The sequence below is a fragment of the Cornus florida genome, unplaced genomic scaffold (genome assembly GCF_030987335.1).
Source record: "Cornus florida cultivar Cherokee Brave unplaced genomic scaffold, ASM3098733v1 CherokeeBrave_3.0.0_Hap2_Chr05, whole genome shotgun sequence".
In the NCBI taxonomy this organism is placed as follows: Eukaryota; Viridiplantae; Streptophyta; class Magnoliopsida; order Cornales; family Cornaceae; genus Cornus; species Cornus florida.
The window spans coordinates 115,563,289-115,586,324 of NW_026775575.1; the positions used below are offsets into that span (position 1 = coordinate 115,563,289).

At 36.1% G+C, this 23,036-nt stretch overlaps 3 protein-coding genes across 5 annotated transcripts; 1 reads left to right on the forward strand and 2 right to left on the reverse strand.

Annotated features, from left to right (window-relative positions):
* The first annotated feature begins 6,341 nt into the window (after positions 1-6,341).
* On the forward strand, positions 6,342-20,476 carry LOC132308826 (pentatricopeptide repeat-containing protein At4g19440, chloroplastic). Of its 3 annotated transcripts, none has more exons than XM_059807071.1 (8): positions 6,342-9,071; positions 9,220-9,321; positions 9,421-9,481; positions 16,878-16,914; positions 17,032-17,118; positions 17,257-17,443; positions 19,808-19,888; positions 20,338-20,476. In XM_059807071.1, the coding sequence occupies exon 1, from the start codon at positions 6,543-6,545 to the stop codon at positions 9,051-9,053; it is 2,511 nt and encodes an 836-aa protein (XP_059663054.1). In that variant the 5' UTR covers positions 6,342-6,542; the 3' UTR covers positions 9,054-9,071; positions 9,220-9,321; positions 9,421-9,481; positions 16,878-16,914; positions 17,032-17,118; positions 17,257-17,443; positions 19,808-19,888; positions 20,338-20,476. The 3 variants fall into 3 exon arrangements, with proteins under 3 accessions (XP_059663054.1, XP_059663055.1, XP_059663056.1); XM_059807072.1 differs by having other exon boundaries at positions 17,257-17,384; XM_059807073.1 differs by lacking the exons at positions 16,878-16,914; positions 17,032-17,118; positions 17,257-17,443.
* Positions 10,406-11,041, reverse strand: LOC132310038 (uncharacterized mitochondrial protein AtMg00810-like). Its single transcript, XM_059808281.1, has 2 exons — positions 10,718-11,041; positions 10,406-10,498 (listed from the first exon to the last, which is right to left on the reverse strand). The coding sequence occupies exons 1-2, from the start codon at positions 11,039-11,041 to the stop codon at positions 10,406-10,408; spliced, it is 417 nt and encodes a 138-aa protein (XP_059664264.1).
* LOC132308828 (coniferyl alcohol acyltransferase) lies at positions 20,242-21,813 on the reverse strand. Its single transcript, XM_059807075.1, has one exon. It carries the CDS (start codon positions 21,710-21,712, stop codon positions 20,357-20,359), a length of 1,356 nt encoding a protein of 451 aa, XP_059663058.1. The 5' UTR covers positions 21,713-21,813; the 3' UTR covers positions 20,242-20,356.
* Positions 21,814-23,036: the final 1,223 nt, after the last annotated feature.

Consider the following 23,036-nt stretch of genomic DNA (forward strand, 5'->3'; position numbering starts at 1 on the left):
ATAAAAAATAGGATTACCTATTTTATTTTAATTGGTAACTTGTTTTAATTGTTTTAGTAAGAAGAATTTCGAGTATAATAGGATTTATTTTAATTGGTAACTTTTAAGAGTATAATATGATTTATTCTGATATAATAGAATTTATTTTAATTGGTAACTTTTAAGAGTATAAATAGCATTTATTTTAAATGGTAATTTATTTATTTATTTATTTATTTATTTATTTATTTTTAGTGATGATTTGAAATTCTTGATACCCCTTGGTCCCCCCTTGTACAAAAAATCTGAATTACAAAGAGAAAATGGACGTTTCGTAAATTATTTTATTAAACAATTACCTATTTTATTTTAATTGGGAATAGTTATTTTTAATGATGATTTGAAATTCTTGATCACATCCCTTGTATAAAAAATCTGAACACCAATTACAAATTGAAAATGGGCATTTGGTAAATTATTTTATTAAGCAATTACCTATTTTATTACCTTTACCTGACCCACTTATTTTATCTTTTAAACTTGTGGTTTTTTTCTTTTTTTCTTTTTGGGCCCATTGCCAAAAATCACCCTTTATTATTACCCAGTTGCGAAAAAGCCCTTATAAATATTTTTGGCAAAAAATCTTCCTCAACTATCCCAGGGTGTATTTTTAACTAATGTCCGTTTAAGTGGTTGTCTGAGGGATCTTTTTGGACAAAATTACTCCCTTAACAGATTATTCTTCAGACAATTTATTTATTTATTCTCTCTTCTCTCTCCGCATGAAATAAGTCTTCTTAATTCCATATTTCTCAACCTTTACCTAACCCACTTATTTTACCTTTTAAACTTGTGGTTTTTTTCTTTTTTTCTTTTTGGGCCAATTGCCAAAAATCACCCTTTATTATTACTCAGTTGCAAAAAAGCCCTTATAAATATTTTTGGCAAAAAATCCCCCTCAACTATCCCAGGGTATGTTTTTAACTAATGTCCGTTTAAGCGGTTGTCTGAGGGATATTTTTGGACAAAATTACTCCCTTAACATATTATTCTTCAAATAATTTATTTATTTATTCTCTCTTGCATGAAATAAGTCTTCTTATTTCTTCAAATACAAAGCTAACAGTCAATCGAAAAAACCCAATTATTAAAAATTTATCTTTCAACACTGTTTGGACAACATGATATAACACATGTAAACTATAATTGAGGTCCCATGAATACTCAGCTATACACATAACCTATGACTTATTTCTATTTATTTACTTTTGTTATTGTTTTTTATTTATTTATTTATGATTTCATCCATGTAATTGAACAAATCTTTTGTATTTAAAAAATGTTATTTTTCCTTTGATTTCTCACCATCTTAATAATAAGAATTAAAAATAAATAAAAAATCTTCTTAATAATAAGAGTGAGTAACCTTCTCAGAAATTACCCCTATACTTCGTCCACATGGTATGTAATTTTCGAACAGTATGTGGTGTATTTAAAACAATTTTGAAGTAGTTGGTGGTCAAATCAAAACAATATATGATGAGATGATTAATGCATTTATCTCAAACTAAATAATTTAAATATCCTTTATAATTAGATTCTTGTGAATTGAATATAGGGCAACGATATCTTTTCACATTTAAAGTGTTCATATTTTTAGGTTTTTAACTTGAATACATCAACTATAACAATTTCGCCACAAAAAATTATTTTGGGGTATTTCGTGTTCCCGAAGTAAGAAATTTTTTTTTACAAAAATTAGATTTGAAAAAAAAAGAAGAAGAAATTATGTTGCTTTTTAATTGCCAATTTTAGTCCACTTAAGCATAAGGAAAAGAAAGAATTTGGACTAAGGAAGCATGGCAAATTATTAATTATTAAATAGTAGAAGATGAAAAAATTAAGCAGCTTAAGAACTCTTTCAATGCACTTGATCTTTAGTAGTTACTAGCTACAATTAATTATTTTTAAAACAGTAGCTACCCAGACTCACACCCTATCGTTCTATCAAAAACCAATTGCTAACAATCCTTGACTTTGCACTCCCCCATCCAACAGCTCTCAACCTCAGGCTTATTCTTGACCTCTGTAGAAAGACTGCTGGTAAATCAAATAATACTCCACGAATGCTTTGACCCATTCAAAGTATGATCGCTTTATCCATTTTCTTCAAATCTGAATTTAATGAAGAATGAATAGATCTGTTTTTCGAAATTTCTGAATCTTCATGCTCCAATTTCAATGAGATAGAGAATAACACTACTAAAGCACTCATGTATATATGTGTGTGCTCTCAAAATAAAAATAGAAAAATCAGGTTTAATTTTCTGAAAAATATCTCTCAAAATAATAAAATTGTGTTCTAAAAAGTCGTACCTCAATGTTAAATAAAAGAAAGATTATATAAAAGTTTGAAAGACCTAAAGATACATATAAACCAAGTCAAATTTGTACATAGGTTTTTGGAAGGAAGTCTACACATAATATGAATCGAAATAGATCAGGAAGGTAAGTTACTAAAACAGATCTGAAGACCTTGAACCGGTTCAGCAAAGTGGAACCGGTTCAAGATGATGTGATACCCCTTAATTTCGGAATACGGATTGATCAAATCCGCACACAAAATTAAAGGATATCAAAACAATTAAAATATTCCAAACAAACGTAGAGTACAAAAAAAAAAAAAAAAAAAAAAAAAAAAAAGAAGAAGAAGAAGAAGAAATAACTCACTGAAAAAAACTAATAAATAATAATTTCATTTAATACTTCTCCAAAACTACAACTCGGGAATCCCGTAATTCATAGACCCCTAAAAAATATTATCGAATAAATAACAATATTACTTAAAAGTAAACAAGATGAGTAGATGAATGACAGTTTCCCAGCTGCGGATCCTCAACCTCGAGACTGAAACTTCTAATAACCTGAAAAATAAATCGTGGGTTAGACCCACGAGCAAATTCTCTCTACCAAGCCTCTGAAAGCTAATAAAAAAAATCATATCTGTCCAAAACAATCCTATTAAAGTTTTTATCTTTAATATACAGTGATACACCCGTATATAAAAACAACAGTCACATCTATTACTAAGTTCATTAATTCCAAAACAATTATCAATGATTAAATAATAATCATACCTAGAACAATCTACCATTTATTTTAAAGAAAAGTTCCTTAACCTCAATTCCATCATAGACAATTAATTAATCATTTAAACAATAAACTATAATTAAAGGAATATTGCATTTAATCCAATATCTAATAATAATTTTAATTATTTAAATCATATAGCCAATATATATGCATTGACAAATCATCCATGTCTCCACCAATATTATTTTATTAATATATATAAAATAATACACTAACCTGTAAGTACTATATTATTCTAATTTAAGAATATTTAATCTTAATCCAACCTATACAAACAATAACCATAAATAAAATTTTAATCATTTAATATATAACAATTTAATTATGCATTGGCAATTTAATCATGCCATTATAAATATATTTATTTATATATTGGCAATTCAACCATGCCTCCTTAAGTATATTTATTTATACATTAGTAATTCAACCATGCCTCCATATATGTATATTTATTTATACATATATTTAAGTTTTTGGAACTCATCCATACCTACAATTTAACCATGTACCAACTTAAAACTTAACAATAAACGAAATCATACATAGACATCCAATGCATATCAAAAGCATAACATTAATTTCATAACTAGTCTATTATGATTTAATCAACCATACTACCTATAAAGCATGATATACCAAATATGAATAATAATATTAATTATCTTAAATGATATATGATATACACATATATTCTTTAAAATATATAGATATGTATACACCCTTCTTAATAATCCTTGATTATTTAAAATCACATATACATATATATCAATGATTATATATATGCACACACACAAACATATATATATATTTATTTATTTATACATCCATTCATATAACTCATAAATTAGATAAGCCATCCATAAAACTCATTGCTACAATCACTTCAAAATTTGTACTTATTTTTTTAAAATATGTGAATCTTCAAAGTCTGAAGGGATTTTAACTTTTATACATATGATATGCATAAAATATCTGTTACTTCTCTTTCCATTGCTTTTTCTTTTATTTTCTTTTTGTGCAATTGAATATGTGGACTATGATGATGGGTGGACCTACCTCTTGTTTTGGAAAAGTATACATCATTTTGACGAAGACTGTTATGGAACAGATCACATAATGACTGCATGACCAGAAACTTGAATCGACGTATGTGGTGAACTTTGAGATTCACAAACTTTATCCTTTGTCAATTTTCCTCTCTTGTTGTTTTCTTTATTAAGAACCAAAATTAAGAATGCTAAGTTTATCATTTCATTTTCTATTGTTTGGTCCACCTTTCTAACTTAATTTGCTAAGTTTTCTTTAAAAATGTCTTATTAACTTTGGATAAATTGCATTAACACCTCTTTAGGTTTAGATTAAAAATAATTATCTACAATTTAAACACTTTTTGAACAGTAACTCCTCTAGGTTTGGTAAACTAAACAAAGATACCACCAACTATGATAAAAATACGTACTTACCATTTAACTTCTAAATTAATTCATGTAAACCATTAAATTACTTTTATAATCTCCTATTAATTAACCAAAATGACCCTTAAGAGAGTGGGAAAAAAAAATCCGTGAACCATCTTGGGATGCAAATCAAACCCTAAACTATTCAAAAGTTGCAAATCACCCCCTCCCAATCACCCTGAACTAATATATTCCTTCCTTGGTATGATTTTGGTAAAAGTATATATCATTTTGATAAAGATGGCTATGGAATAAATCACATAATGCCTACGTGATCTGACAATAAAACTTGAATCGACATATGTGGTGGACTTATGAGATTCATAAACTTTTATTCTTTGTCAATTTCCCTCTATTGTTGTTTTCTCTATTAAGAACCAAAATTAAGAATGCCAAGTTAATTCCTTTCATTTTCTATTGGTTGGTCCATATGTTGAAAAAACTTGTGAATAAAACTTGCATGCAACGTAAGTTGAAAAATAAAGCCAGGTTAGACAAATAATGTGAATGTGATTTTGAGTGTCTATGTGGCGACCTTGTGGATGGTGTGCCGTAAGCGGGTGTAGAGGCACTAATAGACTACCATACTGGATGAGGTATAGGTTGCACAATCCTACATCACTTGGGTAAAGGAAATGTAAAGTGCTTATATATGGTGGTATTATCTCAAATTGGTATTAGGCATTTTGGGATAAAATCTAAGAGTAAAATCGTGTGGGTTCAGGCTCAAAGCGGACAATATCATACCATGTGGTGGAGTGAACCATTACAAATGGTATTAGAGCTAGAAGTGTGGTCAACGAGGATGTTAGGCCCAGGGGGTGATTGTGGCAACTTTATAAACTGGTGCATATCAGAGTGAATATGTTTTAAAAATATGAATCAAATTCTAGCCTCGGCCTATTATATATATATATAGTTTAATATATTTTACTCTAATTTATAATTATATTTTAAATTTTGTATAATATTTAAATAGCACTAATTGTACTTTCAACAACTCTACCTTTCTAACTTAATTGCTTTAGAAATGTCCAACAGGACTATGTCACCCACAAACAAATTTCTTATTACTTTTTTTGTAATCTCATGTAGAATTAATTTGAATAAATATGGACCAAGTTTTATTTGATCTGATGGACAAAATGGAACTATTAAAAACATTTGTGATACGTGTCATGAAAATTCATGACAGTTAAATCATATTCTGTGCCGCTCATGGAGCTAGTGTTTTGAATATTTTTCTAAAATATATTGTCAAAACTAATATAGCAATTACTACCCCTCAAGGGCACAATGGCGTTGGCAAAGATCCATGAGGTAAGTCTTCGGGATCTGGCTTTCAAATCGCACTCCTAACTTAAATAGTGCATGTGTTATGAAGCCAATACACGTGAAGAAAAAAACACAAACATAGGACAATAATGTTTTACCACAATACGGTGATGAAAAGGCCAATATGAGTGGATATTAGTATAATCTTTTTTGATGTATAGTCTAGTATTGTTGGGCCTAATTTAATGGGTATAGAGTATCTCCCTATCTATTCGTGGACCTCGAATCCTCTCAACCCAACACCAAATTAATGGGCTGGATCATAATACCTTAAGCCCAGTAAACATAACGAGTTGGACCCTATCATAATTTCTCAAAAACCAGATTGGGCTTAGTTCCATTAGGCCTGGCCAGTATCTCACATTTGGCCCTACTATCTCTCTCTCCCTCTCTCTTTCACACGCGCGCACAGAAATTTTCACAGTGCCTACCTGCGGCAGGGTTTTAGACAAATTGAAAAACTCCGTGGCCGTTTTTGCGCCTCTCAACATGCAATGAAACTCAAGGCGACTTCGCCGCCACCGCCACCGCCACCGCCACCACCATCAAAGCCACCTTTAATTCTCTAAAGGCAGGCTCAAACAGCGCTAAACCCAAAAATCCAAACCTTCTCTGTTTATGCATCCATCAATGGATTTGAGAAGACTCGCAATCGCCAAACCCACTTCAAGCTTCTCACCCTTCACGCGTCTCTTAACCTTCGTGACCTCCAACGCCCAGCAACAACAAGAGACCGAACGACCACAGAAGCAATTAGAGCACCAAAAGCAGTCAGAACCGTTTGATAAGAGTTTTCTCATGTGGGTAACCTCGATCCTCTCAAAACCATTTCTAGATTCCTCTAAATGTAACGATATTGTAGCCACTTTGTCTCCTTCCCAATTCGATAGCGTTCTCTTTGACATTCACTTATCAGTGAACCCAAAAACTGTTTTGAGTTTCTTTCATTTTGCTTCTGATTCTTATGGGTTTAGATTCACTGTTAGATCTTATTGCGTTTTAATTCGTTTGCTTATTGGTTCAAAACTTGATGATGCCGCTCGCTTGCTTTTGATTCGGTTAACTGATTTGAAGCTTCCAGTTTTGTTTAATGACACCAAAAATAGGCATCTTGAGATAGCCATTGCACTGGTGAATTTGAATACGGTGTCCGAGTCTGCTCTTAGCGTTCGGACATTTGATTTATTGATACATGTCTATTGTACCCAATTCAAAAATTTGGGTTTTGACTTTGCATTGGACGTATTCCAGTTGTTGGCAAGTAAGGGTATGTTTGCGTCTTTGAGGACTTGTAACTATTTGTTGAGTTCTCTTGTGAAGGACAATCAACTCCAGAAGAGTTACGATGTGTTTGACATTATATGCAAAGGTGTTATACCAGATGTTTATTCGTTTACTACAGCAATTAATGCATTTTGCAAGGGAGGGAAGGTTAAAGATGCAATGGGGTTGTTTTTGAAAATGGAGAAGATGTGTGTTTCTCCGAATGTTGTTACATACAATAATATCATACACGGGCTGTGTAAAAATGGGGATTTGGATGAGGCTTTTCAGCTGAAAGAGAAAATGATAAAGAATGGCTTAAACCCAAGTCTTATAACATATAGTGTCCTTATTAATGGTTTGATGAAGTTTGAGAGATTTGATGAAGCCAATTGTGTTTTGAATGAAATGTTGGAAAAGGGTTTTTTACCGAATGAGGTAGTTTATAACACGTTGATTGGTGGGTATTGTAAAATAGGGAATGTTAGGAATGCAATGAAGGTAAGGGATGATATGGTATTGAGGGGATTCAAGCCCAATTCAGTTACTTTTAATTCACTTATTCAAGGTTTCTGCAAGACTAATAAGATGGATCAAGCCCAGCAGCTTTTGGAAGAGATGCTCTCGATGGAGTTATCAATAAATCTCGGTGCTTTTTCTGCAGTTATTCTATGGCTTTGTGTGAATTCTAAGTTCGACTTGGCACTACGATTTGTTAGGGAAATGCTGTGGAGAAAATTAAGGCCAAATGATGGCTTGCTGACCATGCTAGTTGGTGGGCTTTGTAAGGAGGGTAAGCATTCGGATGCAATTGACCTTTGGTTCAGACTACTGGAGAAAGGGTTTGCAGCAAATATAGTGACCTCAAATGCTCTTATTCATGGACTTTGTGTGGCAGGAAACATGCTTGAGGCTGTTAGGCTTCTCAAGGAGATGCTAAAGAGAGGTTTGCAATTAGATAGGATTACATACAACACACTCATCGGGGGGTGTTGCAAAGAGGGGAAATTGGTGGAAGGATTTAAGCTAAGGGAAGAGATGGTTAAGCGAGGCATTCAACCAGACAGTTATACTTACAATCTTTTGATACATGGACTATGCAATGTGGGCAAGATGGATGAAGCTATGTTGCTTTGGAATGAGTGCAAGAAGAATGGTCTGGTTCCCGATGTTTATACATATGGGGCCATGATAGATGGATATTGTAAAGCTGAGAAAATTGAAGAGGGGAAAGATTTCTTTAATGAGCTGCTTAAGCAGAATATGGAGTTAAATTCAATTGTTTATAATGCACTTATTAGAGCTTACAGTAGAAACGGGAATATGGTGGAGGCCTATAGACTTCGGGATGACATGAGAAGCAAGGGCATTCCACCAACTCTTGCCACATATTCTTCTCTGATACATGGGATGTGCAATATTGGCTGTGTTGAGGATGCAAAACACCTTTTTGATGAAATGCGAAAGGAGGGCTTGTTGCCAAATATCATTTGTTATACTGCCCTAATAGGTGGTTATTGTAAGTTAGGTCAGATGGATAAACTGGGGAGTGTCTTGCAGGAGATGTCTTCAAATGACATACATCCTAATAAAATTACATACACTGTCATGATTGCTGGGTATTGTAAAGCAGGTGATATGAACAAAGCCAGGAAGCTTCTCGATGAGATGGTAGAAAAGGGAATTGTTCCTGACTCTGTCACTTATAATACTTTTACCGATGGATTTTGCAAGGAAGGGAAGGTAGAAGAAGCTTTTAAAACTTGCGATCTTATGTCTCAGAGAGGAGTAAAATTAGATGAAGTTACATACACTACTTTAATTCATGGGTTGCACCAGCACTCAACAAGTACAAATCAAAAATGATCAGTATAGTCCTAAAAGGTCAGGTTCTTAATTTGTACATGAAATATTGCATCTAATCCGTACTCCGTTGTTTCAATTAATTGTTTGCAGATTTTTTTGTTGTGTTCTCTTGCAAGGTTGTTGGTTTTTATGATCAATAAATGCTTTTTTGCTTTACCCTTTTCAGGCAAGCTGATTGTTTACCATGGGATGGCAACCTCACCTTCTCTTTCAAGAACCAGTTGATGTTTACCTAAGATATTAATCACCATAAAGTTTCCTCTATCAGGTCTGATTTGGACCCTTCTCTTTTTTTTTTCCTCCCCTGTTACCGGTGTCATATATGGTCCTAGTTGGTTTACAATTTCTTATTCTTCCATGGGTACAGGCAGAGGCGTGTTGCTGATCATGAGTTTGCTATGGGACGACAATGTTCTCTTTGTGGCTTCGTAAGTCATTCTATCAGTATAATCTGTTCTTTTGATGTTTGAGCAGTCTCTGTGTATGCCTCTTGAAATTACCTCGCTATGACATTGTTGTATTTTGACCGTGGTATCAAATTTTATGTTTTCGGAATACTTACATTTTGAAGCCTTCCTCTCTCTTTTTTTATTTTTTATTTTTATTCTTTCTAAATTCTTTTCAAGCTTTAAGCCTTGTAGCTATATTTTTTTAAAGAAGTTTGCTACGGTAAGACAATTTTCTCTTTGTGGTTTAGTAAGTCATGCTATCCTCATAATCTGTTCTTTTGATGGATGAGCAGTCTCTTTGTGTATCTGCCTCCTGAAGTTAGCTCGCTAGGACACTGTTGTATATTGACCATGTATCAAATTTTCCGTTTTCATAAAACTTACATTTGGAAGTTTTCCTCTCGTTTTCTTTTATTTTTATTCTATCTAAATTCTTTTCGAGCTTGAAGCCTTGGAACCATAATTTTTTAAAGAAGTTTGCTATGGGAAAACAATTTTCTCTTTGTGGTTTAGTAAGTCATTCTATCCGTATAATCTATTATTTTGATGGATGGGCACTCTCTGTGTGTATCAGTAGAAATACAATATAGAAGAAAAATGAGAAAATTGTGTAAAGGCTTGAATGAGATGAACCACTCATTCACATCTCTAGTATCTAGTATTTATAGATAAAAAGAGCACATGCTTATATTACAAGAAAGGAAACTAAATCAAATCTAAATCAAATTACAACATATTCTAAAACATATTATATGGCATATTCTATAGCATAATCAAATCTCTGCTAATATGGTAAGTCATTCCATAAATCGTGGCTATCATATATGCTAACACATGCATAATCATGCTAATATGGTAAGTTATTCTATAAATTATGGCTACCATATATGCTAACACTCTCCCTCAAGTTGGTGCGTGGATATCTGAAACGTCTAACTTGGACAGTGCATTCTCAAACACAATCTTGTTGACTCCCTTTGTAAGAATGTCTGCAAGCTGCTGAGAGCTTGTGACAAATGGAGTGCAAATTTGACCAGTGATGATCTTCTCTCGAATGGAGTGACGGTCCACCTCTATATACTTAGTCCTGTCATGCTGAACGGGATTTGCTACTATGCTTATGGCAAACTTGTTGTCGTAGTAGAGTGAGAATGGAAGTGACACTGGAAGGCACAAGTCTGTCATTAAGGTTTTCAGCCATAGCAACTCACATACCCCAAGAGCCATAGCCCTATACTCTGCCTCTACACTAGATCGAGAGACAACATCCTGTTTCTTACTGCGCCAAGTAACCAAGTTACCACCAATAGTGGTACAATAATCCGAAGTTGACCTCCTATTTGAAACTGATCCTGCATAATCAGCATCTGTCCAAGCCTCAACACTTAAGTGACCATGATTGGCAAACAAAATACTATGGCTCGGACACCCTTTTAAGTAGCGAAGGATCCGAATAGCTGCATCAAGGTGAGGGGTACGAGGAGAGTGCATGAATTGACTCTCGACACTCACGGCATAAGCAATATCAAGTCGAGTCATAGATAAATAGATGAGTTTCCCCACAAGTCGTTGATATTGACCAACATCTTACAACAACTTCCCCTCAGAACAGCCAACCGATGATTTTGCTCAATCGGAGTATTAGCAGGACGAGCGCCAAGCTGATCAGAAGCAGAAAGTAAGTCAAGAACATACTTGCGTTGAGAGATGAAAATGCCAGCCTTGGAGCGAGCCACCTCAATGCCCAAGAAGTACCGTAGGGGACCAAGATCCTTAATCTCAAACTTACAGCCAAGATAGCTCTTAACCTCAGCAATTCCGGTAGTATCATCTCCGGTAAGAACAATATCATCGACATGTACAATGAGAGCAACTGTTTTACCTCCTGAATGACGCAAAAACAAGGTATGATCAGTTACACTCTAGTGGAAACTAAACTTGAGCATGGCGGTGCCAAAGCGATCAGACCAAGCTCGAGGAGACTGCTTGAGGCCATACAGAGAACGACGAAGACGACAAACCATACCAGAATGAGCATGAGAACGAAAGCCTGGAAGAGGAACCATGTACACCTCCTCCTGCAAATCACCATTGAGAAAGGCATTGTTGACGTCTAACTGAAATAGAGGCCAATATCGAATCGCAGTAACGGAAAATAATACACGGATGATATTCATCTTGGCAACAGCGGCAAAAGTCTCTTAATAATTTATGCCATAAGTCTGAGCATAACCCTTGGCGACCAATCGGGCCTTGTAATGAGCAACTGATCCATCTGGATTATGCTTAACTGTAAACACCAAACAACAACCTATAACCTTTCGTCCAATAGGAAGTGAAACCATGTCCCAAGTCTGATTTTTCTCAAGTGCTTGTAGTTCTTCTGTCATAACATCACGCCATTGAGGTTGTGCTAGTGCATTTGCAACACTAGACGGAAGAGGAACCGAGGCAACAGAAAGAAGAAAACTTCGATAGGAGGATGAGAGAGCACAATCAGAAACAAAATTAGAAATGAAGGTACATGTGCTTGAGGTGACAAAGAAGCATCCAACAGGTATAGACGGCCCACTTAACGCCCACTGCCAATCATCCGTTTCGACTCCAGATCCTGAAAAATACAATGAGAGGGAAAGAACGTTACACTGCAATTTAATTGTTTGGTAACGCTACTAACAGAAATAAGATTTGTAACTGTGGAACATGAAGTGTATCTTCCTCTTGAATTTAGCTCGCTAGGACATTGTTGTATTTTGAACATGGTATCAAATTTTATGTTTTCATAGAACTTACATTTTGAATCCTTCCTCTCTTTTTCTTTAATTTTTATTCTTTCTTAATTTTTTTTCCAGCTTGAAGCCTTGGAACCATAATTTTTTTAAAGAAGATGAACTGTCTCACAAATCATATTGCTTCTTTTAGTTTTATTAGGCACAAAGAAGCATTGATTTATAGAATCATATTGGTTGAATATGCTTGTGGCGCTATTATAGTTTTTGGTTTCTGTTTTTGCTTTTGCAACTGGTAAGATGAGTTATATGTGATCTAAATAAGCTTTGCACAATTTATAGGATAAATGCCCACTGATGAAGCTCATATGTTGGGGGCTTTGTGGAGGTTCATACATGAGCATTGAGTAGTATAGGAAGCTAAACCTGATCATAAGTATTCTTTTGAGCATTCCAAGATATTTTTTTGTCCCTTTTCAAAATTATGGTTTAGTTGCCAAGAGAGTAAAGGAACTTTAAGGACGTTCTCTTCTAGTGTGGGGAGGTAACATATTTAATTGTCTTATTGCAACGCTGGTTCTTGTTCGAAAGAAATTTGGTGGGTTGGGTTTGTGATTGTTATGGTAATTAGTCATGTGATTTGTGCTCTATGGGGATTTTAGAAATTTGAGGTGGAAAGTGAGGTGATGTTTTGCAAGCTTGGTTGTGTTGGTATGCTTAGTGGACTTTTTGAGAAGTTATAGTGTAGGTTTCTCTAAGGGTGTTGGGAATGGTATTGTCTCTTGGTATGCTTAATGGACTTTTTGAGAAGTTATAGTCCTGTTTTGTATTTCCTGTGCTCGTTTTTCAGTTCTTGTGAATGGAACTCCGATCGGTTTTTTCTCTAGTTCGAGGGGGTTGAGACAAGGAGATCCTATTTCTCCGTTCTTGTTCCTCTTTGTGATGTAAGCCCTTAGTAGATTAATTAAAAGGGCGGTTGATTTGGGTTTTTTGAGAGGCTTTAGGGTGGGCAGAGATGCTGCTAGCCAGTTGGAGATTTCTCACTTGATGTTTGCTGATGACACTTTTGTGCTCTGTGATGCTGATGCGACTCAGTTGAGATATCTGAGATGTGTTTTGGTTTGGTTCCAAGTTGTCTCTGGGTTAAAGGTGAATGTTGGTAAGAGTGTTCTTGTGCCGGTTGGGGATGTCCCAAAGATTGAGAGGTTTGCCCAGATTCTCGGTTGTCGCACTGGCTCCTTTCCTATTTCTTACTTAGGGTTGCCCCTGGGTGCTCCTTCGAGATGTGTGGGGAGTTGGGATCCGGTTGTGGATAGATTTGAACGAAGGCTGGCGGGTTGGAAGAAACAGTATCTCTCAAAGGGGGGTCGGGTCACTCTGATTAAGAGTATCCTTTCTTGCCTCCCCATTTATTTCATCTCTCTTTTTCAGATTCCTTCCTCTGTGGCGGAGAGGATTGAGAGATTGCAACGCAATTTTCTTTTTTTTTTTTTTTTGGGGGGGGGGGGGGGAGTTTAAGTATCACTTAGGTTCGTTGGGAGCAAGTGTGTCGTCTTATTCGGAGGGGTGGTTTGGGGATTAGGAGGTTGGTGCCTTTCAATAAGGCCCTCCTTGGGAAATGGCTGTGGAGGTTTGGGGTAGAGAGGCGATGGCCTTGGAGGAGGGTTATTGCGCATAAATTTGGGGAGAGCAGTGGAGGGTGGTGTTCTCTTTTGGCGCGTGGTCCTAGGGGTGTGGGGGTTTGGACTGCCATTCGAAAGGGGTGGGACGATTTCTGCAAGCATGTTCGTTTTCGAATCAGGGATGGTAGAAGGATCAGATTTTAGGAGGATCTTTGGTGTGGGGAGCTTCCTCTTGCGCTTGCTTTCCCACGGCTTTTTAGGATTGCCTCACATAGGCAGGCCATGGTGATCGACTGTTATCATTTTGATAACGGCAGATTGACTTGGGATGTTCAGTTTAGGAGGCACTTCCAGGATTGGGAGATTGAGGAGGTGACCCGGTTTTTGGAGTTGTTGTACTGTCAGACGATTTCAGTTAGAGATCCTGACTATTGGCTTTGGATTCCTAACCCTCAGGGTCGTTTTGAGGTGAGATCCTTCTTCAGGTGTCTTTCGGTTGGCGCTGGCTGTGTTACCTGGACTCGTCAGTGAAGGCCAGAGTGCCCGTGTCGACACGACACGACACGAACACGGACACAGGATATACGTCCGACCCTCCATTCTTCAATCGGACACGACTGACCAAGAAAATACATAGAATGATGTGTAGTTTGATGCTTGTGAAGGATCAGGAATTTTTTTCGTGTTTTTTTGTTAAATCTGTAGCCATACGAAGTTTTCTATTTCAACAATGGCGTTCTGGTTCGGATCGGTGGTCTGGAGGTTGAAGACACTTGCTGTTTGTGAACTAGCACGCGCTGGCTTTTGTTCAATTTTTTGTGCCATCTTGAGCGTGGTTTCACGCAATTGTTAATAACTTAACACCTGTTTATTTGGATCTGAAAAGATAAGGGATGGGACACAGTTGTAAAGCATTACTGTGGTGGGTTACAGTTGTAAGCCTGTAACTTTGCTTTTTACAGTTATAAATACCATGTACATTGAATGGGCCTCCTTTTTAATTGTGCTTTGGACTTGTGCAAGCCCAAAACCCAAGCATCAATCAATGACTAAAATGCACAAAAAGACATATTAGCCCATATTGAATTAGTCATTCTTTTTAATCGTGCTTTGACTTGTACAGGCCCAAATGCCAAGATTCACATACAGAGGCATATTAGCCCAAGCCCAAACCCGCCCTTGGGTATACAAAAGAAGCCCTACAGTTCAGAATTTCTTATTTACAGGTTCCATAAAATAGCAGTAACAGGGGAATGCATAGCCATGACATGCCACAAATCAAATGAGGCAAACAAATGCAGTAATAATTATAAATTTTTTATAAAAAAGTACAATTGATATATATATTTTTTAGTTTTATGATTAATGTCTCAAACATAAAAAAAAACTTACAAATTTTTCTCTCTTTTCAAAGTGTCCAAATACCCGTGTCCAATATTTGGACACTTTTAATCCGTGTCCCCGTATCCTGAAAATAGATAGATTGACGAATCCGACCCCTAGACACGTATCCGTGTCCGACACCCGTACCCGAGTCCGGGTAACATAGGGCGCTGGCGGTTTTTTTCCTTGGAAGTCCATTTGGCGAACCAAGGCTTCTCTTAAGATGGCCTTCTTTGCTTGGACTTCTGTCTTGGGTAGGATTTTGACTCAGGATAATTTGAGGAGGAGGAATCAGGTGGTGGTTAATAGATGTTATTTGTGCTTGCGAGATGCGGAGACCGTTGATCACCTTCTTCTTCATTGCAGCATGGCTAGGGACTGTTGGGTTTTGATGATTGGGCTGTTTGTGATTCCTTGGGTTATGCCGGAATCCTCTAGAGGGTTGATTGAGGCTTGGAGATGATGTTTAGTGGGGGCTCTCACTCGGGACGCTTGGAGGGCGACGCCTCTGTGCATTTGGTGGTGTATTTGGCTTGAGAGAAATCGGAGATATTTCGAAGGAAAGGAGAAGCCTATCTCTATGCTTAAGTTCTCTATTATCTCCACTCTTTTTTGTTGGGTTTCAGGGAGAGATTTTCGATCTGTAGAGGAGTTGGTTGTTTTTTTGGCCTCTTTGATGGCTTGAGGCATTTTGGCCTTGTTTTGTCCTTGGGTTTCGCTCCCCCTTTGAGCGGTTTCTTTAATAAATTTTACTTATAAAAAAAAAAAACAAAACAAAAAAAAGGATGAGTTTAAAGTTTGGCGCACATGGATTGTGTTAAATTCAGTGTACATAGAATCGAGAAGCTGACTTGGCCGAGTTGGATGAGGAACATACTCACCAATTTGGTGGGTTGGGTTTGTGATTGTTTTGGTAATAAAGTTTTTTTTTTTTTTTTTTTTTTTTTTGTAATTTTCTCTAGACTAGTTGGAAATGCTTTTGCTCTTAAAGGGTGATTTTCTAGCTTTATTAGAGTGCCTTTAGGAAGTATCTACGTTGGGATGAGGGGCTTTTTGAGGCTGTGGCCAGTACCCCCAACCACCCCCAAAAAAAAAAAAAAAAAAAAAAAAAAAAAAAAAAAAAATTTATACTGCTTTCTTTGTCCTATGCTTCTTGATGCAAATTAAGTTTGATTTTCTTTTGCGCTGTGGAGGCTGAGATCTCCCAGATTTTTTTTTTTTTTGGGTAAATACTTATGCACATTTCACAAATTACCTGCTATGGGGGTTGAACCCCCACCTCCACTTTGAGGGAGGAGAGGTTATACCATTGGGCCAATGCCCACTGGTGAGATCTATTTGATTCTTACATCTCTTAATGAATGATAAGGCAGATTTTCTGGCAAAGCATGTGGCTTCACCTTAAAGAACTTTAGTGGTCATCTTTACCATCCTTGAGGAATTACTGAGGCTAAGTTTATAGGGATTACAAGGGCTAGCTATTTAACATTTTCTTGCTTTCTGTTCTTTTCCATTGTGTTGTGGCGTTGTTTTCCTCGTAATACATTTATTTATTTTTCATATAGAAAAACGGAATTGTAGTTCTTGTTTTGTTCTTCTCCACTATTTTGTATTATAGTTAATTAATATTGAGCTCTGTAGGTGGAACTCAACGATCGGACACATAAAAATCATCATGGTATGAGCCTCTACCCTGGTCCATAGGCATGTAATTAGAAAATTTTGTACTAGGTAGCTGCAAGTATTTTGTCAGTGATTACTAGCTTGTGGCTTGGATGCTTTTTTTCGCTTACAGCTACAGCAAATAGAGTTTGATGTTAACCCAGGTAACGCAATGCAAGATGGAAATTTCCCCCAAATGGGAACCTGCTCATATTAAGAGGTGAATGCCCTGGTCAGCCAATGCTTTGTTGTTTTCCATTCAGATTCTCTTTGCTGGGATACATGAACATGCAAGTTCTTCAAAGACGAAAAGTTCACTATGCAAATAATTGTATCTCATTTAAATTCTGTTTCCCAGGCCAGCAACGAGACATGAACTAGACGGAGGTTACAGTTTCTGAAAGCTGAAATGGGTGTGAGTTTGAGATCATGTGTTTATTAGATGCATGGAACAGGATCAGTAATCCAACTTCTGGATCCAAAGAGGTTCGCTTTCCAGTTCATGGATGTTAGAAACTGTAAAACTTTAGATAACAAGTTTCAAGGTATTCCATGTTGGAGTTGATTCATCATTGTTTTATTTTCCCCATTATTATCTTGCTTGGAACTCTTCAACTCCACAAAGCCTTTTTTCAACTACTTGGGGTCTACATGAACCCTGTTCCGTTTTGCATCTTATCGTCAATCAAACATACGCTGTCATATATATTCTTACCATTTCAACCCGTTTAGTTTTTGTCTTTCTTCTTTCCTAGCATTGCTGTCAATATGGATCACATCACTCTTCCTTACTATTGTGATTAATGGTCTTTGTTGCACATGGCAAACCCTCTCAGTTTGTTTTCTCTCATTTGTTCTCCAATTGGTGTGACTTCAACTGTCTCGTGAATATATTTATTTATAATTTTATCCCATGAAGAATACCAGGTCCAATAACTGTTTTATAGAAGAAAAAAATTGCAGCACAAAAGATAGAATTCTACAAAGTTTAGAAGTTCTTTTATTTCCTTTTATTTTGTGTTGAAATTAGTATTGCTTCTTTTCTTTCAGTAGTGGAGGTTAACTTAAGGTTGTTTTATAAAAGTAGTTCTCATCTCTTTCTGTGCATGCTCTATCATGTAAACATATACATTACTGATCTGGCATGTATTTTACTCCCTGTCTGACAATAAGTGTCCCTCTTTTCATTTTGTGATATTCCAAAATATGTTTTGTTTTGAAAAGTCAAATGTAAAAAATTGAAGCTTTTCTATGTTATCATTTTTTAATAACTTTCCTAAATATAAACGTCTCTCTAGAATTTTACAAGGTTAGTTTTGGAATTTTAGAAGGAAACATGCATTGATTGCATGTCTCTATAAAGAGTTAAGTTAAGAGTGCCCAAAAGGGGCATTTGATTTGGGACAGAGGGAGTCCTAATTTTGCATGTCTTAAGTTGGAACATGGATATCGTGCAACTGACAATTATTTTATTGTAGGTTGTGGTGTTACTGTCAAGCCTTGATGGGCCTAGGGTTTTTTGGTCCTAAGCGTAAACAACTATGCCTGAAATAAATTGTTCAGAACTCCACCACTTCCTCTAATTGCATATAGCCCAACACATAGTTTATAATGGTGTCTCTAGGCTCCAAAGAAGCTGCAGGCTTGTTAAAGCTCCTGCAGTCGGGCACATAAAGCTCTCAGGCAAGCAATTTTCGGTTGGCTTCAGGAAAAAAAGCACTTTTTTAACCCTTAATCAATGTGGTCATATTTTAATAGTCGGTAGTTTATACTTTATATCAATGTGGTCATATTTGATTAATTTATTGATTAAACTTGTTAGATATTTGGCTTTTGGAATTTCTTAGCTTAAGATTGACAACTTGCATTATATGTATCTAATGCTGGATTTGTTAATATTTATGATTCTGATGTAATTTAAGATCAGGAAAAAATATATATGTGTATATATATATATATATATATTAAGATAATACAGATTGTAATGCATTGATTTATTTTACCTTCCTAGTTGATATGCCAAAAATTCCACTTTTTTGAAAGAAACAAAAAGTTTGACCAGTTTTGTGTTTTCAATGGTGTTAACTGTACAATGGTTTAACTGTATGTTTATACAAATTGAGAAGTTGAGAAGATATATACATTAATCTAGCTAACCATCCCATTGATATATTGAAAATTTCCCTCATTTTGGTCTTGACTTGTTTATGTTGCATAATTTATTTATTTTTCTATAATACCTATGTTTGATGTGTGCACACGCCCTGTAATTTGTTTAGGCTCTCACTTTACTTTGTGCCTTGCACTTATGTTCCAGAAACCTTTAATTTTTTTGTGCCTTCTTTAACTATAGCCCTTCTACCCTTTATTAAGTACAGATTTAAGCTTTTCTTGGCCATCAAAGTAGCCAAGTTTGCCTGTACCTGAGCCTCCTCTGCAGAACTGAGACCAGGTGTGGTCCTATCCTAAGTCACGCAGGGCGGGAGCGTGAGAGCATCAAAATTTAAAATATCTAGAGAGCATGAGCGTTTATTGGGCGCCTATATGATGATTTTATGTGTATTTATTTCATATGAGCCCAGATGGTATTCTCTCTCCTCCTCATAGGGGAGGTTGAGTGTTTAAGCCCTACTAGGGGCAGTTTGTGGGTGTGTGTGCATTTACTTTTATTTTTTTTAAAAATGAAAATATTTGGTGGAGATGCTTTTATTATTCTTGTTATTGTTATTGTTATTTTTTTAATATATATTGCAAGTGGAGATGCTTTTGTTACATGACACGCTTGCATGTGACATTTCATTTTAATGTTCTAACCAGCATTTTGATTGGGAACTTGCTGGATGAGTATCCCATTTATGGGACTTCCTATGAAGATCTAAATGTAACTTTATTTTGCTTATTGATTTCAGGGGCACAGCAAAAACAAAGGGTACTCCCTCTATGATGTCGTCTACAGGGTTTTGATTTTACTTCGGGGTTAGCTTTACAAGGTCTGCTATCTGTTTCTAACAATCAGAAGATCTAGAATAGTCCCAATTCCTTGATCTAGAATAGTTGGTCCATTAATCAACCTTGATGTAAGGGGAGGGTTTGGTACAGATCTATCACTTGGCATTACTGTATTAAATTATTTACACAAAGAAGTTTTGATATTCAAATCTTTGTTCTCATGATACAGCCTGAGTTTAGCAATGACCCCTTCCCAGTAAATATGGCTGAATTTGAGTTTAAATTGTCCGGATTCATATAAATATTGCGCCTTCCTGAGTTTTTTTCTTCTATAACAAGCAATGACAGTTTTGAGTTTTTTTTTTTTCCCCTTATTTGAAGTGTAAAAATAATGTACATATGCATAGTATGCGTTTACTCTTACATTATTCTGGTACATTTCTACTGTCACATACCCACATCTTAAAGATCAAGTTTCTTTCCTTTACAGATTGAGATATGGAATGGCTCTAAAATTGAAGATGATTTGCATCCATGGGCTGAAAAACATGAGCAGAATCAGACTCCAGTGCAGCAGCCAACTCCGGCCATAAGATGGCCGATACAGTCCAAGACCCGTCGCCCTTTGCACTTTGCCTTTGGTTTATATAACCAACTCCAATCCTTTCTATAGTTGAACAGACAGTCCCAAGCACCGGACTCCCAAATCCGAAATCCAATTCAGCGACGGGAAACCTCCTTCCCGATGACACTACAACAGCAGGCCCTCCACGACCTAACACTATCTTAGCTAGCATCAAACCAGGCCTATGACACTCAATCCAATCAATCAAATCCAAGAAATGTGCCTCATTAGTTACCTTGGAAATTGCTTCATGGACTATCTTGGCAACACGTGATATGGATCCTTGCTTCAGTTCAGACAAGCTTGCCTCACCAGTAGCTAGAGACAAGACATTTCCTATGTAGTTCGACATAAAATTCTGATCTTTACACATTCTAGTTCTCCCATCGACTAACCAACCCATCTTACAATTTTCATGACTTCCATCTATCGCGCTGACCATTATCTTCCAGATGTAAGCTGAGAAAGCCTCTATTTTGGTTCTTTTGCTACCATCAATACATGCAAGTCTCTGCAACAAGTTAATGCTTGATACATCTATATTATATAGGCGCTTGAGCAATATATTTCGTGTTGGCATGTTAAGTATGTCGTCCATAGTGCAGGAGACGAAAGTTGTGTCCAATGACGGGTCATAAGAAGGAGGAAATCGGGGGCAGAGGTGTCTACGGTGATCTGGTATGCAATGAATTGGCTTACTTGTGGCTATTTCAGACCATGTAAGAAGAAACTTACCAAAGGCACTCGCATCACCCAACGCATGGTCAAATGTAAATGTCATTGATATGCCTCCACAGGTGTAGCGCGTTACCTGGATTTGCAATGGGAAGTCAGTGTTGATACAGACTAGTTTTCCCTGAAGAGATTGATTAAGATTGTAGAAGTTTAGCACTCTTAGAGGGATGTTAGCCTGGGCCTCCACAAGAAGAGCACCATTGTTGTCACAGATGATTTCAGGCTCAGCGGTTTTTGGGTTCTGAACAATCCGACCAGCAAATGGATAAAAATGGTGAAGCGTTGCAGCGAGGGAGAGGCTAAGGGCCTCTACGACTGACACGAAATCATCAACGGGTGGTTTATGGTAGAAATAAAAGTATGTGACGGGAAAGCGTCCAGAAAGAAGGTCAAGGTTTGAGAGAGTGAGAACATGAGGGTCTGGCAAGGGACAGATTGCTTTGATGATAGATTTTCTGGTGAAGTTCACTTCAAACTGGTTGTGAACTTGAGCCTCTACTGCCATTATTAGAAAGTATACTCTGTTTGCGAAAGGTGAGTTGGTGATGGTTTTGCTGCTGTCTTAGTGGCAGTGTCTCTACTTGTAAGTAGCTGAGATTATTAACATAGCATACTTATAGTGGATGGATTATCATAACAATGTTTTGAAGTCAATTCTCTAAGTTGTTTGAGACATAGTTTGTGACCTGTTCAAAGCAATGATGCCCCAACTGAATTTTTTTTTTTTTTTTTTTTGCAAGAGTCAGTTTGTGCATGAATGGAGTTGATAATGACTTTAGACTAAACCAGTGTCTCCCACTATGTGGTAATCACCTTCAACTCTTCTTTTCTGTACCATCATACTTGTTTTGCAGGTCAGAAATTTTACATCAAACTGTTACGATCACTTAGAAATCTATTCATTGGTGGTAAAAAAACATATGGAATTATGGAATTTTCTTGCCAAAAAAAGAAAAGGAAAAGGAATTTAAGTTGTGCACGGAAGCTTCCTATTGATCTCCAAGATGGTTGCAGTGTAGATGATAGTGGATGAAAAAGCAAGTGGCCCATAATAAGCACACAACTTGAAGTCGACTCCAAGATTCACGATTCTCTGTCACAAGAGGAAAGAGAATGAAAACTCTGCTGGAAGTGCAGATATTTTCATAGATGAATATACATACAAATATATATTATATATATATATATATATAGAGAGAGAGAGAGAGAGAGAGAGACGTGATTGTTAGGGATTTGGAAGATTTTCAAAGATGCCCATTAACAAGGTGGTGATCAAAAGCAGGAATTATAGGTGTTTTGACAATAATGTATATGACGCATTTTATTACAAGAAAAATCTATGTTGGTGGGAAAAGCATATATAATGGTTTCATCTCATGATTTTCATTTGAAACTTGAAATTGGTGGAGACTTTTGAAGAACCCAATCAAAAACTTCTTGTCACACCATAAGCTTTTTAATCAAGGAAATTCTGGTTAGTGTGTGTGTGCGTGTGTGTATATATATATATATAGTTCAAAAGCAAAAGGAAACAAAGACTGAGGAAAAGGAGGACTATATGAAAATCCTTTGCTTTCACTGAAAACAACTGGAAAGGAGCGTAGCTATCAATAAACCTTCACTAACTAGGAGCTATTTTCACTTTGTTTGGAACCAAATTGCTTTGTAATTTTAAATTTGAAATGGAAAAGGGAATTGGATTGTACTTAAATAAAATTATATTTTAGTGTTCGGAAGAAATTGGAATTTGTAAAAAAAGAATTTAAAATAAAATAAGTTTTGAATCAATTTGAGATACAGAAACGTGACAGTTATGAAGAAAGTTTTTA